General features: G+C 36.7%; 1 protein-coding gene across 1 annotated transcript; it reads right to left on the bottom strand.

The window, feature by feature from the left end:
- Window positions 1–4,015: 4,015 nt before the first annotated feature.
- LOC120430285 (uncharacterized) lies at window positions 4,016–9,368 on the bottom strand. The gene has a single exon (XM_052707490.1). The coding sequence runs from the start codon at window positions 9,295–9,297 to the stop codon at window positions 6,007–6,009; it is 3,291 nt and encodes a 1,096-aa protein (XP_052563450.1). The 5' UTR covers window positions 9,298–9,368; the 3' UTR covers window positions 4,016–6,006.
- Window positions 9,369–17,485: the final 8,117 nt, after the last annotated feature.

Below are 17,485 nucleotides of genomic sequence, written 5' to 3'. Positions count from 1 at the left end.
TTAAACCTGTTCACAAATTTTGAAGATTGAGATTTTAAAAGTGTTGATCCTTAAAAATTGTTCAACAAATCTAAAAAAAAAATCCATAAATCGAGGTGACATTGATAGAACTTCAATGTATTTTTCAAATATTATGCATCCAGTAAGAATTTGCTTACTGGACTGAATCACAAAATGTCCATGTATGTCTTACGAAAATTTGTTGAAAACAACTTCTTGAGATACTCCGAACACTTGTCTACCAAGCTTGTTTGTCGACAGAACTAATCTAACGTAATACTTACCAGTTTGAACTGCAAACACATAATTTCACCATCACTTCACCTCAAATGACTTAAAGATCTAGTGTAGGTATATCAATGTTGAAGTCCGTAATAGAGGTGTCAAAATCACTTTTCAGTTCTAAACGTTAAGTTGCAGTCCGTTATTGAAAAGTTTTTTGAAACGAACTCAGCAATAAAAAAATATTTTGATTTCTTCAACAATTTTTCAAAAATATTAACGATTCCCGGTTCCCGGGACCAGCAAAAACCCCGCTAAAGTAAAGTAACACTCCACCAAATTCACTCTCCATCGCCCAGCAAAACTTTTCGAGCGACGCCAGAAGCTTTTGATTTACTACACGACACGCGAGTAAGCTCCACGAGCTCTCTTTCTTCCCCGATGATGACTCCGTGTCTAGCAAAACGCTTCGGACCGGCAGGACTAGCCAGCCCAGTCAACCGAAAGCGCAGTGGCGGCGTGATTAGTCTTGTGGTAATCTGCTTGATAATAATAGGTCACTTAACTGATGGCGGAGTTAAATGTGCTGCCGAGCAGAACAATGACAAATTACACTTCTTATACTCGCTAGCCTAGCTGTGTAACGTTGAAGAGCATTACGAAGAAGACATCCTCGTTATACCAGTCTGGTATAAAAAAAAGAAGCGAAGATTTAGATGTTTCGTTTACGGCCAAACGATTCTTTGTTGCGACTCGGCAGAAGAAGACGACGCCGTTGTCATCGTTGGGAAGCAGCTCAAATGGACGTTATCAATTTTAAAGTGTCCTGAACCCTTGCTGTTTTGCCATTTGTTACCCAGCAGCATGAGCACGCTGAAAAAGCAGTTGCATTTTTCATAAAGTCGCATGTGGGTCATAAGAAGTAATGGCTCCATCCCAGCTAGACCCCCTCAGGTCCTGGAATGTCTTTGTTAGGTTTATGGATTTGCACCCCCGCGTGCACCGAGATGGTTGTGTTGATGGTGCAAAGTTTGTTGAACGTTGTCGTTTTGAGGAGGATTTCTAATTTTGAGGCTAACCATCCTAAACTGAAATGACATTTACGATAATTGAAATTTCTGCCTATTTCTGCTCAATTCTAAACCATTTTTTTTTTAAATCCCCAGCTTGAACCGTGTACTTAACTTGCTTTTAGACAAAAAAAAATGCAAATTGCTTTTTTTGGAATGTGCATCTCGATTACGGACGTCAACATCAAGGTACCGCCTGAAGCTAAACGAACAAATTGAAGTGAAAGTTAAGTGAAGTGACTGGATTTCATGACAAGGTAAGTGGTGAAAAGTGTCAGCAATGCGATTTGCTACAAATTGGTAAGTACGTTCTGTCAACTGTCATCTGTCAAAGTAACTAGATTTAGGGTTCATAGACTAGGATCATGTCCAATTTTTTTCAAAACCTTTGAGACTACCTCATCCCTCATCTCCAGTCGTGTTGAGCTTAAAGTCGCTTATAGGACCATCCATCGACCATCGTCGTCAGATCTCATGTAACATCTATTACGGACTTCAAACTGTAGAAGTGTAGATAGTCCTGAAAACATTGACTACTGTGAAATGTCTGAAGGTAAGTAGTTCGATGTCAATTCTGCATGGAGTAAACACTTTGCAGGTAAGTACAATCCAGAGTTATTACTGTCAACTATTAACATTGTCAACTGTCAAAGCTGTCATTTGAAACTAACAATTGGAATAAGTATTTTTTTTTTTTTGAAATGATATTTTTAATGCAATTTTGCACAAAAGAAAGCCAACTGCACTCGTGCAGCGGAAGCAAAAAATCACACAAAAATGCCTCTCAAATTTCCCGACTTCCCTCTCGACTTTTTTTTGCCAGCCTCCTTTCAGAAAGTGCATTCACTTTTGTTCCCGGGTGCATTTCCAACGTTTGCGCTTAAGCTGCGTGTGTCGCCGAGCTCGCTTTTAATTAGTAATTTTGCTAATTAAAATCTCCGTCAGTCGCACAAACCTTCGCAGAAAGCACTTGTTTTGTTCTACAACCCTGATTTTTTTTGTACACGTTCATTCTTTTCAAAAAAAACAACAAAACAAAAAGAAAGCCAACTCGTACGATGGCTTATTTGCTGAAAAACATACTGAACCATGAATTTGTGAAAAGGGGTTCTTTCTTTCTGCTGTTCGTTTGTTTCGTTCACTATTCAATTCCGGCGAACCGTGCCGGGACGCATCGCCGAGGTTGCACTTGCATCCCAGCTCGGCTCCGCTGAAGGCCGTGGGAAAATCTACCCCCGAACGTCCCGAAGGCGAAGGTTAGAAATTTCTAAGAAATAAAAAAATCTTCAATTTTTCTCACTGCAAAAGTTCAACTAAACGCCGCCATAAACTAGGGCCAACGTCGTCCTGCCTGAGGAAGATTAAAAATTAAAATTTTCATTTTTCAAAGCTAACACGTGGAATAATTTAATCTCCGTGTTGTCTGAACTCGACTCGCGCTGGCCAGCCGCTCAAATTACGAGGCCAATTTGCGCTATCCTTCACTTGTTGGGGTGGAAATTATTTATCACGTTAAGAGGAAGAATCACAGCGTCCTTCCTGACCGGGGAGCTTTGCCAGATGTTTTTTTTATATTTTAGTCAGTTTTATTGACATTGACAGTTGACAGTGTTAGTACATGGTGGATTTTATAATTAATAGTACTTACCTGAATTTGTTGTTCAAAACTTAAACACTCATATGATTGCACTAAAAAACTTACCTTTTTACGCTTCTTGGAATAATGACTTTCAAATTCATAGCTCAAGTTTGACGTCCGTAATGGAAGAAGTGTTTTCCAGAAATTGTAACTTTTCAACTTTATGTAATTGCCTACTTTCAGGCTATTTTAGAACGCAAACAAAGCGTATTATTGGCACTATCAAATTTCAAGTAAATACATGATCGAATCTGACAACTTTTCACGGTTCATGTCGAACCAGTGACCTACCGCTGAAATTATGCTATAATTATTCCTTTGTTGTGGCCATCTCCCATCAGTGTCCATAAATTTAATTAATTTCCACAAAACCCTATTGTTTTATTCCTGGCAACCCAGCCTTACCTCCCTCACTGACATGCAGCCAATAAAACAATAAATAAAATCATAACACTCGACGCGCATTGTTCTGTTTTTCGCACGTTGCATCCGCCTAATTTGAAACCAGAGCTTCTGTCAGAGGGCCTCCGAAAAAAAACAGGATAACAAGCCGTTTTCGTTCGCAGCAGCAGCCAGCGTCCTTGCTTGTCGCGCGAGGACGACAACGATGATGAGTGACAATCAACCCGAAAGCGTTTTCCCCCGTTTCCGCAGCACTGGTTGTGGGGAGCCCGGAAGTAGGCAACATTCGGAGCGCAACACGGTGGGTTTGAAAATTTCGGAGGACTTTTTTTTCTTTCCATGACACTACTCGACATTTTCGAGCTTGATGTCAGTAAACGCTTCAGTTTCGTTAAGGTATGATAGATCAGGGCCTCCCTGAACCCACTCCAATGGACAGATTTGAGTTTTAGTAAATTCCCTGGCAATAAATAAAAATGGAAATTCACAATTTTATTAACTGGCAGGGAGTTCACAAAAATTCAATTCTGTCGATTGGAGCGTGTTCAGGGATCCTTAATCTATCATGCCTTGAAGAAACTGTAGCGTTTACTGGCATCAACTTCAAAAATGTCGAGTTGTATTATATTAGAGTTGAATAGGGTGATACACATATATTGACAAAAATGAACTAGATCCGTCAAGCTTTTGAGGTCGCTGATAAGCGTTGTAGTTTGAAGTTCCAATGTGAAATTTGTCGAAAACCCTTACAGCAAAGCATTTTATTCTACTCCTGTTAGTAAAAACTTAAAAATATAATACCATATAATATTGTACAGATCTGGTAGCCCTTTTTCTAATTAGAGAAATGTTGGGTCAGTTTGAGGTAGATATAATTTTTAGATCAAAATGATGCAGGTGATTATGTTACTAACATGACCGGTATGACAAAGAGCGTTTACGACGCTTACAAAAACCTGAATTGTGAATTTTGCCCAAACTCACATGGTTCTGTTAATTTTTTGAGAGCTTCTGGATTAGTTAAAGTCAAAATTTTAAACCTTTCATTTTGAGCAATACTTTTTCTACGAAAAACTTTACTTCTCTTGTTTCATGGTTAGTATTTGTTTCTAATAGTATTTGGCTTATTTTACTACCTCCTATCATTATCTCTTGACTTTTCAATTTTTTTTATATTTTATACAGTAACTTTTTCTATTTTTTGCCTGTTTTCACATTTTTTGTTACAGACCAACACTATTGTCATTGAAATTGTAGATTTTTTTACGAAAAATATAAGAAATATTAGTGAAAACATAGCCAAAATTGACCCTAGAAGAAATGACATTTATTATAAAACCATTGGGGTAATTCTCCGCCAACACACACACACACACAAACACACACACACACCGGTTTTTCGTGTCCCTGATCACGAATCCTAGCTCCATTTTTCGATATCTCGTGACGGTATATCCATTTTTGAACAATCGAAAATAGTAGTTTATGCACCAAGTTGCAAAAAGTAGATTTTTTCAGCACGAGTGGTACATTTATCCAGCGAGGTTTACCGAGTTGGATAAATACGATGAGTGCTGAAAAAATCATGTTTTGCATCGAGTTGCTTAAAACATTTTTTGCAATTCAGAAAAAACGCTTTTTGAATGGAATTTTATGTCCAACAACTTTCAGCACTGGTATTGAATGGTATTAATTTTCTATTCTGTTAGTGTTGGTAAAAATGATATATGAAAATTCAAAAATCTGTATCTTTTGAAGGAATTTTTTGATCGATTTGGTGTCTTCGGGAAAGTTGTAAATTGTTGAAAAAATGATACGCGGTAAAACTAAATTTGGTGATTTTTTATTTAACTTTTTGTCACAAAAACTTGATTTTCAAAAAAATACTAGTTTTATTTTTTTCTGATATGTTTTAGAGGACATCAAATGCCAACTTTTCAGAAATTTCCAGAATGTGCAAAAAATCTTTGACCGAGTTATGAATTTTCGAATCGATACTGATTTTTTCAAAAAATCAAAATATTGGTCGCAAAAATTTTTCAACTTAATTTTTCAATGTAAAATTGTATTTGTAATCAAAATGAACTTTAAAAATGAAATTTTATAAAGTGCCCCATTTTCAAGTTATAGACATTTTCAGTTAACTTTTTTGAAAATAGTCACAGTGATTTAATTTTAAAAATGAGTGCCCATGATTGCCCAAATTCCCTACATTTTGCTTTTTTGAACTGTGTTGATACGACCTGCTGAATTTATCCTCAGAATCGAGCCATATTAAGTTTGGGTCATATTTTGATTTATGATAGTTTTGGTGTCTTCGACAAAAATGCATGGATTAGCCCAACAACTTTCTAGAAGACAAAAAGATTCCTTAAAATGTTCCTGAAAAGTTAGATTTTCGAAATCACCTTATTCGTGAACCACCCTAATTTTCATCCAGACCAACTCTTCTGAGACACCAAAGCTCCAAAATTTCACCGTTTTTCGGAAAAAATCTTTTTCCACTTAATTTTGCGATCTGGACAGTGGTGCAATGGTTAATTTGGTGGTTTGGACGCAAATTTCATACTTTTTTTATAGATCTGGAACTCAAAAGTACACAAATATCACTTAAGTGGTCATAACTCGAGACAGGGTTGCCAGATCTTCAATGTTTCGAACTCGTTGAAAAGGTCAACTGTCCATGATTTGCGGGTTTACGTATGCTGGATCAGCTCCCAGTTTGACTAATAATTTCGCAGCATCACTGGCAAAGTAACGGAAGGCTTCGTACAAGGCTGTTTGAAAATCAATTGAGGTAGTGCAATTTATATCTACACCGTTGTCAATCAATAATTGTATTATTTCAGGACAGTTTCTCTGTGCAGCAATGTGTAAAAGCGAGAAGCCATTTTCACTCGTTCTATGATGAGCATTTGCTCCTCTTTCTAGCAAAACCTGTGCAACGTCGAAATTACAGTTTAAACAAGCTTCGTGCAGTGGTGTTTTGTCATCGTGACATAAACTGTCAACATTACAACCATGTTCTAACAAAATAGTAACAATTTCCTTTGAATTTGCCATTGCAGCAAAGTGTAACAGTGTTAAACCCTCGTTCTCGGTGGCAAAGTGCACGTTTGCACCGTATTCGATCAACAGGTTGACCATTTTAAGGTTACCTTCCAAGACTGCGCATTGCAAAGGTGTACAGTTTGAATACTTCATATGGAGGTGCGCTGATGCGGTATCAATGAAAGCACCTTGATACAAAAGTTCAAAAGCAATTTCGACCAAGTTTTTTATCGCTGCCAAATGCAGTGGTGTAAATCCTCCTACTGTCTCCGCATTCGGATCCGCTCCGTTCTCCAGTAGTGTTTGAACAACATTTAAGCGACCATTCTGAGTAGCAATGTGCAAAGGCGTTTCATCATCTTTGGATTCGACGTTGACATTTGCGCTTTGCCTTAGCAGCGTTCGAACTATCTCCAAATGCCCTTCCTTGGAAGCAAAGTATAAAGCAGTTCTTCCAGTAATCTCGGCAGCTTTATCGACCATAGATCCATTTTCTAGTAACAGCGCCACAATTCTGTTGTAACCCTTTTGTGCGGCTAGATGTAAAGCAATAGTGCCGGCATCATCTGTCAAATTGACATCTGCTCCGTTCGCCAACAAAAGTTGGATAATTTGGAAGTAACCGTTCTCAGAAGCACTGTGTAACGCCGTTAAACCGTACTGAGAAGCTTCGTCGACACTTGCTGAATTGTCCAAGAGATGCTTTACCACCTTAAAGTGACCACCACTTGCTGCAAAATAAAGCGCTGTAAAGTCAAACGATGAAAAATCATTGCTTCTCACGTTAATAGACAGATTATCCGTCGTCAATCCTACAAGTTCAAAGTAACCCCCCTTGCAAGCGTTGAGAAAAAACATTCTAGTGTGAAATTTGGCTCGATCATTGAGCCAATTCAGGCTCGTGCTCGAGCCAAACATACTCGAGGCTTGACCCAAAATTCTTTCTGGGAGGCCTCTGACATTTGCTGCTATACTCTGAAAACAATCCCGATCAGAACTGATTGCAAACTCAACTAGACCTAACAAGTAACAAAACGAAGGCTCTTTGTAATATGTTGGTAACACATCTTGTAATTTACTGAACAACACTGTAGCTTTGGTCGCCAGGTTCGTCACAGAATTATGTTGTTTTACTTTCGCTATTTCATGGAGGAATTTAGCAATTTGATTTTGATGACAACCAATCAAGAAGTCAATCAAAATTTTACCTATGAATTGTTTTATTCTCTTTGAAATTGAGCAAAACATCTCCCAAATAAACATTGCTGCGAAATATTCGGCATAAGTGTGGTGCAAAAATATTGGTTTCCCATCAACCACTCGGGTTATTATCCCTGTGCTTTCAACCGAAATTGGCACTTTTTCTAAGAAATCTTTCACAGCTCTTATCTCAGCTAAAGTCATAACTTCTCTTACATCAGATTGCTTGAACAAAGTATAAACCGCAGCATTTTTATGATGGGTTATAAACTGATGGAAACCTTCCTCACGTTGCAACCTGTTGTGTGGTTTATAAATATCGTTTTCATTCTTTTCCTGATTTAGTATTTCATTATACATAAGCTTAACAAACTGTTCATACAACTGAACAGAAAACCATTTTCCTAACACCATTCGATAATCAGACGAGTGGCAGTATGTTAAAAAATCTTCCTGAAATACCATAGCCAACATTTTCGTGTGTAGTGGCACGCTGATCAATTCCATAACTCCATCAATCTTATCGGACCAATTGGAGACCAGCTGTTCTATATAGGCTTGAAGCATCTTTTCTGTATCCGGCCCAAGTTTCAGCTTTAAGGTCCAATAATTCCTTAAAAATTGTTTCATTTCTTCACTAGTAAAATTTTCCAATGAGTAGGTGTTCCCATGACATTCCTCCAAACTTTTCTGAATTTCTCCAGTGCGAGTGGTCACCCAGAGTTTTGCTGTAAAATTTGCTTTGTACAGTTTTATCAACTGTACTACAATATCTACGTAATAGGGACTCATTTCATCGAAACCGTCGATGAGCAAAATTAGTTTAAACTGTTTGCAGTACCATTCGAAGATCTTCCTTTCGAATGTATCAGTTTTGCTTTTATCACTGCTCATTATTCCTATCAAGAAATTTAACGCAAGATTTTCATTCAAAGCCGGCCTTTTCTCACACCACAGGCTGAATTGTTTGGAATAGTTGAGCAAATTAATACGTACAATCCAACAGGCAGGGTTTTCCCTTTTCAACGCTTTCGCGAATCCGGTCAAAAAGGTCGATTTTCCCATCCCAGGATCAGCCGCCACTATTACAACTTTATCGCTAATACCGGTAGCGGCTTTCGGTTCATTTTGGTGATTAACCAGCCGATCTCTAGCAATGTAATAACCACTGGAATCATCGTTGTCTTTAGAAAGACTGATGCATGAAATCTCAAGAGTATCTCCGTAGATAAGCGTCTGCAGCGTTACGGCGTCTACCGTTTCTCTGGGTACTTTACCCATGATACTCCTCAAGGCTATTGATATGCCTTGAAAAGTCACTGGAACGTCTAAGACTTTCTCCTGACTTTCGATCTCAAAATCAAGTAGATTTTGTGATTCATCTTGAATGGAGTGCCAATCACCACGGTATACTTGTTTCGTTATTAGAATGAATTTATTCGCAAATCGACTTGAAGACGGCGTTTCGTCATGATTGATATCAGGCAGATAGACGATAGTTATTTTGTAAGACCTTGTTTTTTTAAGATTCTCAAGCGTTTCGTGAAAATTATTGCTATTTATACAAACTAAATTACAATAAATGCTGTTTTCTTTAAGGAACTGAGCGATTTTTAGGCAGCTCAATTTAGGCGTACTGCCAAAAATGTTCAGAAAGGATTGCTTATTTTCAACAAAATCTCTTAAATCATCTGCCCATTTGGAGCTTGACATTGCTCTCTTGCTAAATTTGAACAAGTTACTTGTAATGCTGTCAGAACCGTACGAAATATTTTTGTATAATTTCACTTCGCACACAGCCGCTTTATAAAAATCACAACTCTTTGTCAGATAGATCTCTTTGATTTTTTTTAAGTATAACAGAAAATTGAAATCAATCAATAACGTACAAAAAATGCCTCAAATGCAATTTGTTACAAATTTCCATATCGACACTTCTATTACGGACTTCAAATTCAAGCTACATCCCAGTAGAACTAGTTGTTTGCGATGTGTTAAGGTAGGTTTAGGATAAGAATGTAAGCTGCTTTGTTTCGTGGTGGTTCCTTTCTGGTAAGTACAACTAAGTATAAGGTCTGTCAACTACTAATTCTGTCAAATGTCAACTAGTACTAACAGTAGGTTATTTAGATTTTTATATATTTTTTTGTAACAGAAAATTGAAATCAATCTGTTTCTACAAAAAGTGCCTTAAATGCAATTTGTTTAAAAAAATCCATATCGACACTTCTATTACGGACTTCAGATTCAAGGTACATCCCAGTAGAACTAGTTGTTTGCGATGTGTTAAGGTAGGTTTAGGATAAGAATGTAAGCTGCTTTGTTTCGTGATGGTTCCTTTCTGGTAAGTACAACTAAGTATAAGGTCTGTCAACTGCTAATTCTGTCAAATGTCAACTAGTACTAACAGTAGGTTATTTAGATTTTTATATATTTTTTTGTAACAGAAAATTGAAATCAATCTGTTTTTACAAAAAGTGCCTTAAATGCAATTTGTTAAAAAAAAATCCATATCGACACTTCTATTACGGACTTCAGATTCAAGCTACATCCCAGTAGAACTAGTTGTTTGCGATGTGTTAAGGTAGGTTTAGGATAAGAATGTAAGCTGCTTTGTTTCGTGGTGGTTCCTTTCTGGTAAGTACAACTAAGTATAAGGTCTGTCAACTGCTAATTCTGTCAAATGTCAACTAGTACTAACAGTAGGTTATTTAGATTTTTATATATTTTTTTGTAACAGAAAATTGAAATCAATCTGTTTGTACAAAAAGTGCCTTAAATGCAATTTGTTAAAAAAAATCCATATCGACACTTCTATTACGGACTTCAGATTCAAGCTACATCCCAGTAGAACTAGTTATTTGCGATGTGTTAAGGTAGGTTTAGGATAAGAATGTAAGCTGCTTTGTTTCGTGATGGTTCCTTTCTGGTAAGTACAACTAAGTATAAGGTCTGTCAACTGCTAATTCTGTCAAATGTCAACTAGTACTAACAGTAGGTTATTTAGATTTTTATATATATTTTTTGTAACAAAAAATTGAAATCAATCTTTTTGTACAAAAAGTGCCTTAAATGCAATTTGTTAAAAAAAAATCCATATCGACACTTCTATTACGGACTTCAGATTCAAGCTACATCCCAGTAGAACTAGTTGTTTGCAATGTGTTAAGGTAGGTTTAGGATAAGAATGTAAGCTGCTTTGTTTCGTGGTGGTTCCTTTCTGGTAAGTACAACTAAGTATAAGGTCTGTCAACTGCTAATTCTGTCAAATGTCAACTAGTACTAACAGTAGGTTATTTAGATTTTTGTATATTTTTTTGTAACAAAAAATTGAAATCAATCTTTTTGTACAAAAAGTGCCTTAAATGCAATTTGTTAAAAAAAATCCATATCGACACTTCTATTACGGACTTCAGATTCAAGCTACATCCCAGTAGAACTAGTTGTTTGCGATGTGTTAAGGTAGGTTTAGGATAAGAATGTAAGCTGCTTTGTTTCGTGGTGGTTCCTTTCTGGTAAGTACAACTAAGTATAAGGTCTGTCAACTGCTAATTTTCTGTCAAATGTCAAAAATGTCAACTAATACTAACAGTAGGTTATAAGATTTTTAAACAGTAGATATTATGTAAAATTAAACTAAGATTAGACTCTCTACCCTACCGTAATGCAAAAATTGGTCTCTACAGGCGTAGTTTTGGGACAATACCAGAGAGGGGACATACTTGTGACGTTCCACCACGTTCCAATTAACGAGGAGCGGCTTCAAAATTGTAAGCAAATATTTGCGTTGACGTGCCCCGTAAAGCCTCGAATGATGCAAATTTTTCGTGTCTGCGTTCGAGTGCAAAACCACCACCATGGGTGTCCAATTACACGCTTGTTCTTTGCTCTCTTTTATTGTTGTTTGGTCTTTATTAGTCCTGAAAAGTATACGGTTTTACAGGCACTTATTATATCGGTGACTCCGGTCACCATGTGACCCCTTTCCACATGGGTTTCCGACCCGAAAAAAAACGACGACTCGCACACAGGGAGGGATGTGATGACAAGTACTGCCGGGTGAGAGAATCCGATATGTTCACTGCACAAATGGTTAAATGCAAAATCAAGGGATCGAATGACAAAAGCCGATCAAATTGTGCCGACAGCATTTTCGTTCGCTTTTTTTGCGAGTTTGGGCCACTCAAATTCTGCAAGGTGGTACCGTGCGGAGGTTTGATTTGGAATTAAGGAGTTCGAAATTGATGGAAAACGCCTAAAAGTAGACTTCTGATTATATGATTTCTATTGCGGACTTCAAATTGAAGACCTCAAAGTGGACTCGGTTAAATTTATTGAAGTGTTCAAAGGTAAGTGATGTGCATGGTAAGGATTTAAAAAAAGTAAGTATTTTTTTGGTTTAAGGTCTGTCAACTGTCATTCTGTCAAAACTCAAAAGAATAAAATTAGTCAAGCCACGTGACGGTTCTGCAACAAAGGGCAGAACCCTCCTCGAACTGCAACTTCCACCTACACCCAGAAGTTGATCGTAATCCGCACCTTTGTCGGGAAAGGTGAACCCCCCTAGAAGGAACCCCCAAAGAAAAGTCTCATCAGCATTAAACTTTGTCTGTTTCTTTTACCCGTGGGGGGCAAAAAGTTGCGTGCGGCCCCCATGTTTTTTTTTCTTGTTTCGCAAAAACCCTTTGATGTTGCACTTTTTTTTTGCCGTCCTGCTCCACAATCCGGAGCTAATTAGCTGGCCTGAACCTACACCAGCAAGCGGAAAAGCTCATTTCCCGCCACTCTCCGGTACTGCTTCCTTTGGAGAGGAAATTCCGGTGCAATTTTAAACATGAGTTCTTTCTTTTTTTGCGGAACGCACGTTCCAGGTAAGAGCAGATTAAGGGTACAGAGTTCATAGTGCATCTTGACGTAATGCGTTCCGGTTTTGTGGAGAGACGAGTGGTCGGTGAAAGGCAGCGTGAGTTTATTACAAAAGGACCGCGGCCACTCAACGTGGTGGAAATTGAATTATCCTTTTGGAGGCAGTCGAGTGTGGTCGAATTCTGGAAGAAAAGTTGGGTAGCAAAACATTTTTTCATTATTTCAATTTGTCTCTTCTAATACGCACTTCAAATACCAAATTTGCTCCTAAATCTCCAAAATTCCTCAGATTCCACTCCCCAAAGCTTCCAACTAATACCACTCTTGATTGCATTAATTATTACGAAGCAAGACTTCGGAGTGCACCCCAAGAAAGTGTCACATAACACATGTCCCGGTGGCCCCCAGCGACACATGTCGCCTCGTTTAAAGGACGACAAGGCGTTTTGTCTGTCCTAATGGAACCTTGAATGAGCGTGGATATGGAATGAAAGTTTCAAACGGCTAAATTAAATTGTGACAAGTGGGGTGCACTGGGAAAAAAATCAAAATTACAAACTTAATAATTTAACCACAATTCTAAAGACTTATCAAGACTTATGTTAGTTGACAGTGACAATTGACAGCATTAGTTCTTGACAGAAATTAACCAAAGAGGTACTTACCCGTTTTACTCGTTATTCATACCAAAATATTATCACTGACCACTTACCTGCTAGCTCTCTAAACGATTCATTATTAAATGGAACCTTGACGTTGAAGTCCGTAATTGAGAAGCATATTTTGGTAACTTACCTGCTAGCATTCTAAACGATTTTTTAGCACCAGGTAAATCGAAGTTGAAGTCCGTAATTGAAAAGCAATTTTTTATATACACGTAATGAAATTTGCAAACGTCTGAATTAAATCAAGACAAGTAGAGTGTACTGGGAAAAAACAAAAGCACGTAGATATTGATGAGTTGTAACTTCAAAAAGATACATAACATATTTTATTTTGAAAATTAATTTAGTGTTTCTATACCTGAGAGTTGTTCAAAGTAACTGATTATTCAAGTTATATTTAATTCTAATGACTTCTATAATATGTTAGTTATAGTGACAGTATGACAGTTGACAGTATTAGTTCTTGACAGCTTTTAAACTAAGAAGTACTTACCAGTTTTTTTGTGTTAATTACGCCAAAATATTATCACTGACACTTACCTGCTAGCACTCTAACAGATTCATTATTAAATGGTACCTTGACGGTGAAGTCCGTAATTGAGAAGCATATTTTGGGCACTTACCTGTTAGCATTCTAGACGATTTTTAGTACCAGGTAAATTGAAGTTGAAGTCCGTAATTGAAAAGCAATTTTTTATGTACACTTAATGAAATTTTCTAACGTCTGAATTAAGTTAAAACAAGTAGAATGTACTGAGAAAAAAATCAAACGCACGTAAATGTTTGTTAGTTGTGACTTAAAACAACAACATAACATATTTTATTTTGAGATTAATTTTATGTTTTCATAATTGAGAAAAAAAATATCTGAAGCTGTTCAAAATAACTGACTGTGAAATTTATAATTGCATTACAATTACATTAATATTTTATTTTGAAAATTAATTTTATGTTTTCATAACTGAGAAAAAATATCTAAGAGTTGTTTTAAATAACTGACTGTTAAATTTATAATTAAATCTAATGTTAGTTATAATGACAGTATGACAGTTGACAGTATTGGTAATTGACAGATCTTAACCTATGCATTACTTACCATTTTTTTTTTTGTTAATTTCGCCAAAATAGTAGACCCCTTACCTGCTAGCATTTTAAACGATTTATTATTTAATGGTACCTTGGCGTTGAAGTCCGTAAATGAAAAGCATATTTTGGTCACCTACCTGTTAGCATTTTAAACTATTAATTAATAAATGTAACCTTGATGTTGAAGTCCGTAATCGAGCTTAAAAAAAGTTAGTTTTGGAGACGGTGTCATTTGTAAGTAAAAAATGTTCCAAAAATACCAAAATTGCCTACTTTCAGGGTATTTCCGACTTTTTTTTGCAGTGCATTCCGAAAACAACCCACCCAAAAGACGACTCTTCTGCCCCACTTGAGACGTCACACACATCGCACAAAAGTGACCCCTCCCCCCTTCTGCCCTCGAAATGCTCCTTTCTAATTTATAATTTCTAAATGCATTCGCTCATTTCGACGCCCTGCTGCTGCTCGGTTGGCATTTTCCCGGCTCATTGCGTTGCACTTTATGTGCTGTTTTGTGCCGAGTTTTCCTTTTAGTCGTGCGCTGAAAAGCTTTTTGAAACTCTCTCCAAAGGTGGCGAGGAGCAGCTCCTGCACTTCGTGCAGACAAATGCCACTATCCATAATAATTTATATGTTAATTTTATACACATTATTATTATAAATTACGATTATACTCGTGTATGTCGCACTCTGGGCGGTGTTGTTGTTTTGCAGTTTGTCGGAGTTGGCTCTCGAGAGTGAAACAAATGAAACGACTCGAAAGCATGCACCAGCAATGTCTTCATTTCTCAGGAGGGGATATTATTGAGCTCAGTTGAAGGTAGAATTCAGCTATTTCAGTGCATTTAAAATCTTTTTTCAAAGAAGAATATTTAAACTTTGAATTAATTACACTTCATCAGAAATTTTCTACTCAAACTTTTCCATTTCACCAAAAAATTCCTAGAGCTAATCCAACAGCAGTACCAATACCAGATCCCACACAATGCATTATGCCCTTAGCAAACTCCAACAAAAAAAGAACGGTTGGGGGCAGCTTCAATTTCCATCGGGAAAACTTTCATCGCAACCAACATCAGAGCACTTGTAATACATCAGAGAACGAGAGGAAAAAACTTGCATTCTGTGTCTGAAACATTGCTCGCGGGGGCGAAATTGTATTAACTCACTCTTTTTTCTGAGCTGTCCCAGGGAGTGTGAGAGCTTTTTTCCATTACCCAAGCTTTGATCCTTAAGGACGCAAGGTAGCCGAAAATGGCTCCCAAATTTTTTTTTACTAAAATGATAATTTCTCGAAAACTACAACACCTATCAATCTAATTTATAGTTGGTTCTCTTGGGGGATGTCTAACGAAGATTTTCCGCCACGATTGAGGTTGATAAGTTGAATATGGTGTTCTCATATTTTACCAAAACTTAACATTTTATAAAATTTTGTGGATTTGACGAACTTCTGGTAAAGCGTGGAGGCACAATGCCATACCGAGAGCCCAAATCAAGTACAAGCAAGCTTCGCAAGTCAATTCCCTCTGGAACGGCGTTTAGTTTCATTAGGTTTGAGGCTTAGTACGGTAATTAGAAGCAATTTTCTAAATAAATATTTTCAATATTTTCAAACCATTCGACATCATGCAACACGCGTGCAACACGCGCGTGGCATACATACGTTGTACGCTACAACAACAACAAAGCAAGCAAGCAGCAAGCAAGCAGCCGTGCAGACAGCAATAGGGTATTCACTGTAAACAATTTATGAATGGTAACTTTTACAAACATCTTATTCATTTTACTAAATAGTTTTGTTCGTTTTTTTTAGTTTTATGAAATTTGTGTACAATCGATTACGATTTTATATTTCATTTTTCGTTGAAATCTGCTCAATTCATCATCGATTCTTTCCCAAATTTGATAAGATTTTATTGCTGTGCGTATAAAACAAAAAAGTTCAATATTGTATTTCAATAAAGCTTCAGAACTCAAATCAATATTTTGTAAAAGAAGTCATCGGTTTGAGTATTACTCTATTTCCTTTCTGCGGGGCGTCTACCACATTTGTTTTTGCTGCGCATGATAGTAGTTGTGCTGGGCCAAGCGGGCATGAAGCGTGGTGTTAGTGAAGTGTGCTTGCTTGTTGTGTTGCAAACGGATGCGGGATGATGCATGCATTTCATAACTTTTAAGATTCTCAAAACATTAAATATGTTTAGAAAACCAGTTGAAGTCTTTAGTATACGGAAATGACCTTTACATAAACTATTTGCTTCTCGTACAAAAAAATATTAAGAGTTATGTTCCACGATTCTAGCATGAAAATGTTTGCAGTAAGTTTTGCAATAATTTGTTTTATTGAACAATTTTTTTATAAAATTTTCCAAGAAATGAGGATATATCTACAGAACAAATTGTCTGATCGATGAGTTGTCTAGGGACAAAATAAAGATGCCTAAATCAAGAAATTTTATAAAAGTGTATTAGGCTGATGTAAATATTATTTAGAAGTTTATGTCCCTCGACACAAGTAAAGATCGCAAAGGGGCCCAGTCACGAAATTCTAGCAGAGTTCTAGCATAGTTCTCACAGAGCTGGAAATTCTTACAGCATTCAAGCATAAATGTTCCACGATTCTAGCATGATTCTGGTAGAACCAGCTTTACTAAAATATTTCGTGACTGGGGAGAGGGGAAGTAGCATAAAAAGTAATATTTCAAGCCACGATTTTAAAATATAAAAGAATAAAATAATAATAATTCGCTGGCCCCTAATTTTTTTATAACATTTTTAAAGGAAAGCGTAATAAACTCTGAAAAAATTGCTTCAGACCTATTTGATTTCATATTATTATTGGCTGGTTTGATGATAATTTCGAGCATCCCCACACCCCCCCCCCCCTCCCCCCGCCTCCAAACATTATACCTCTGTACAAAATCGACATCCAAAATCTTTTGAGTAAAAGTTGTTTTGATGTATTTTTTAAAATAAAAAAAAATAATAAAATTAAGAAAAACAGAATGTTTTAAGAAACCTACTTTCAGACAAGAAGTTGATTTATTGATTGAAAAAATATATATTTTTTAATGCATTCATAATTTTTCAGCGGGATTTTTTTACTAAATGTTGTTTCGCGCTATGGACGTTTTGATGAAGTTTATTCGTCCGAAATAATAATTTGGAGCCTAACGATTTCATCGAATGATAAAAAATACAGAAGACTAATTGGGAAAATTGCATCATCGATTAAATTTATCAAAAATAATTTTAAAATGTATTTCTGTCAGCGTTAGAAT

The sequence above is a fragment of the Culex pipiens genome, chromosome 1 (assembly GCF_016801865.2).
Source record: "Culex pipiens pallens isolate TS chromosome 1, TS_CPP_V2, whole genome shotgun sequence".
Classification (NCBI taxonomy): domain Eukaryota; kingdom Metazoa; phylum Arthropoda; class Insecta; order Diptera; family Culicidae; genus Culex; species Culex pipiens.
The sequence above is the reverse complement of the archived record's forward strand: the minus strand, read 5'-3'. Positions and strand labels throughout refer to the sequence as shown.

Coding starts and splice junctions, on each gene's coding strand:
- LOC120430285 (XM_052707490.1), bottom strand. CDS start 9,297: ATGTCAAGCTCCAAATGGGCAGATGATTTAAGAGATTTTGTTGAAAAT.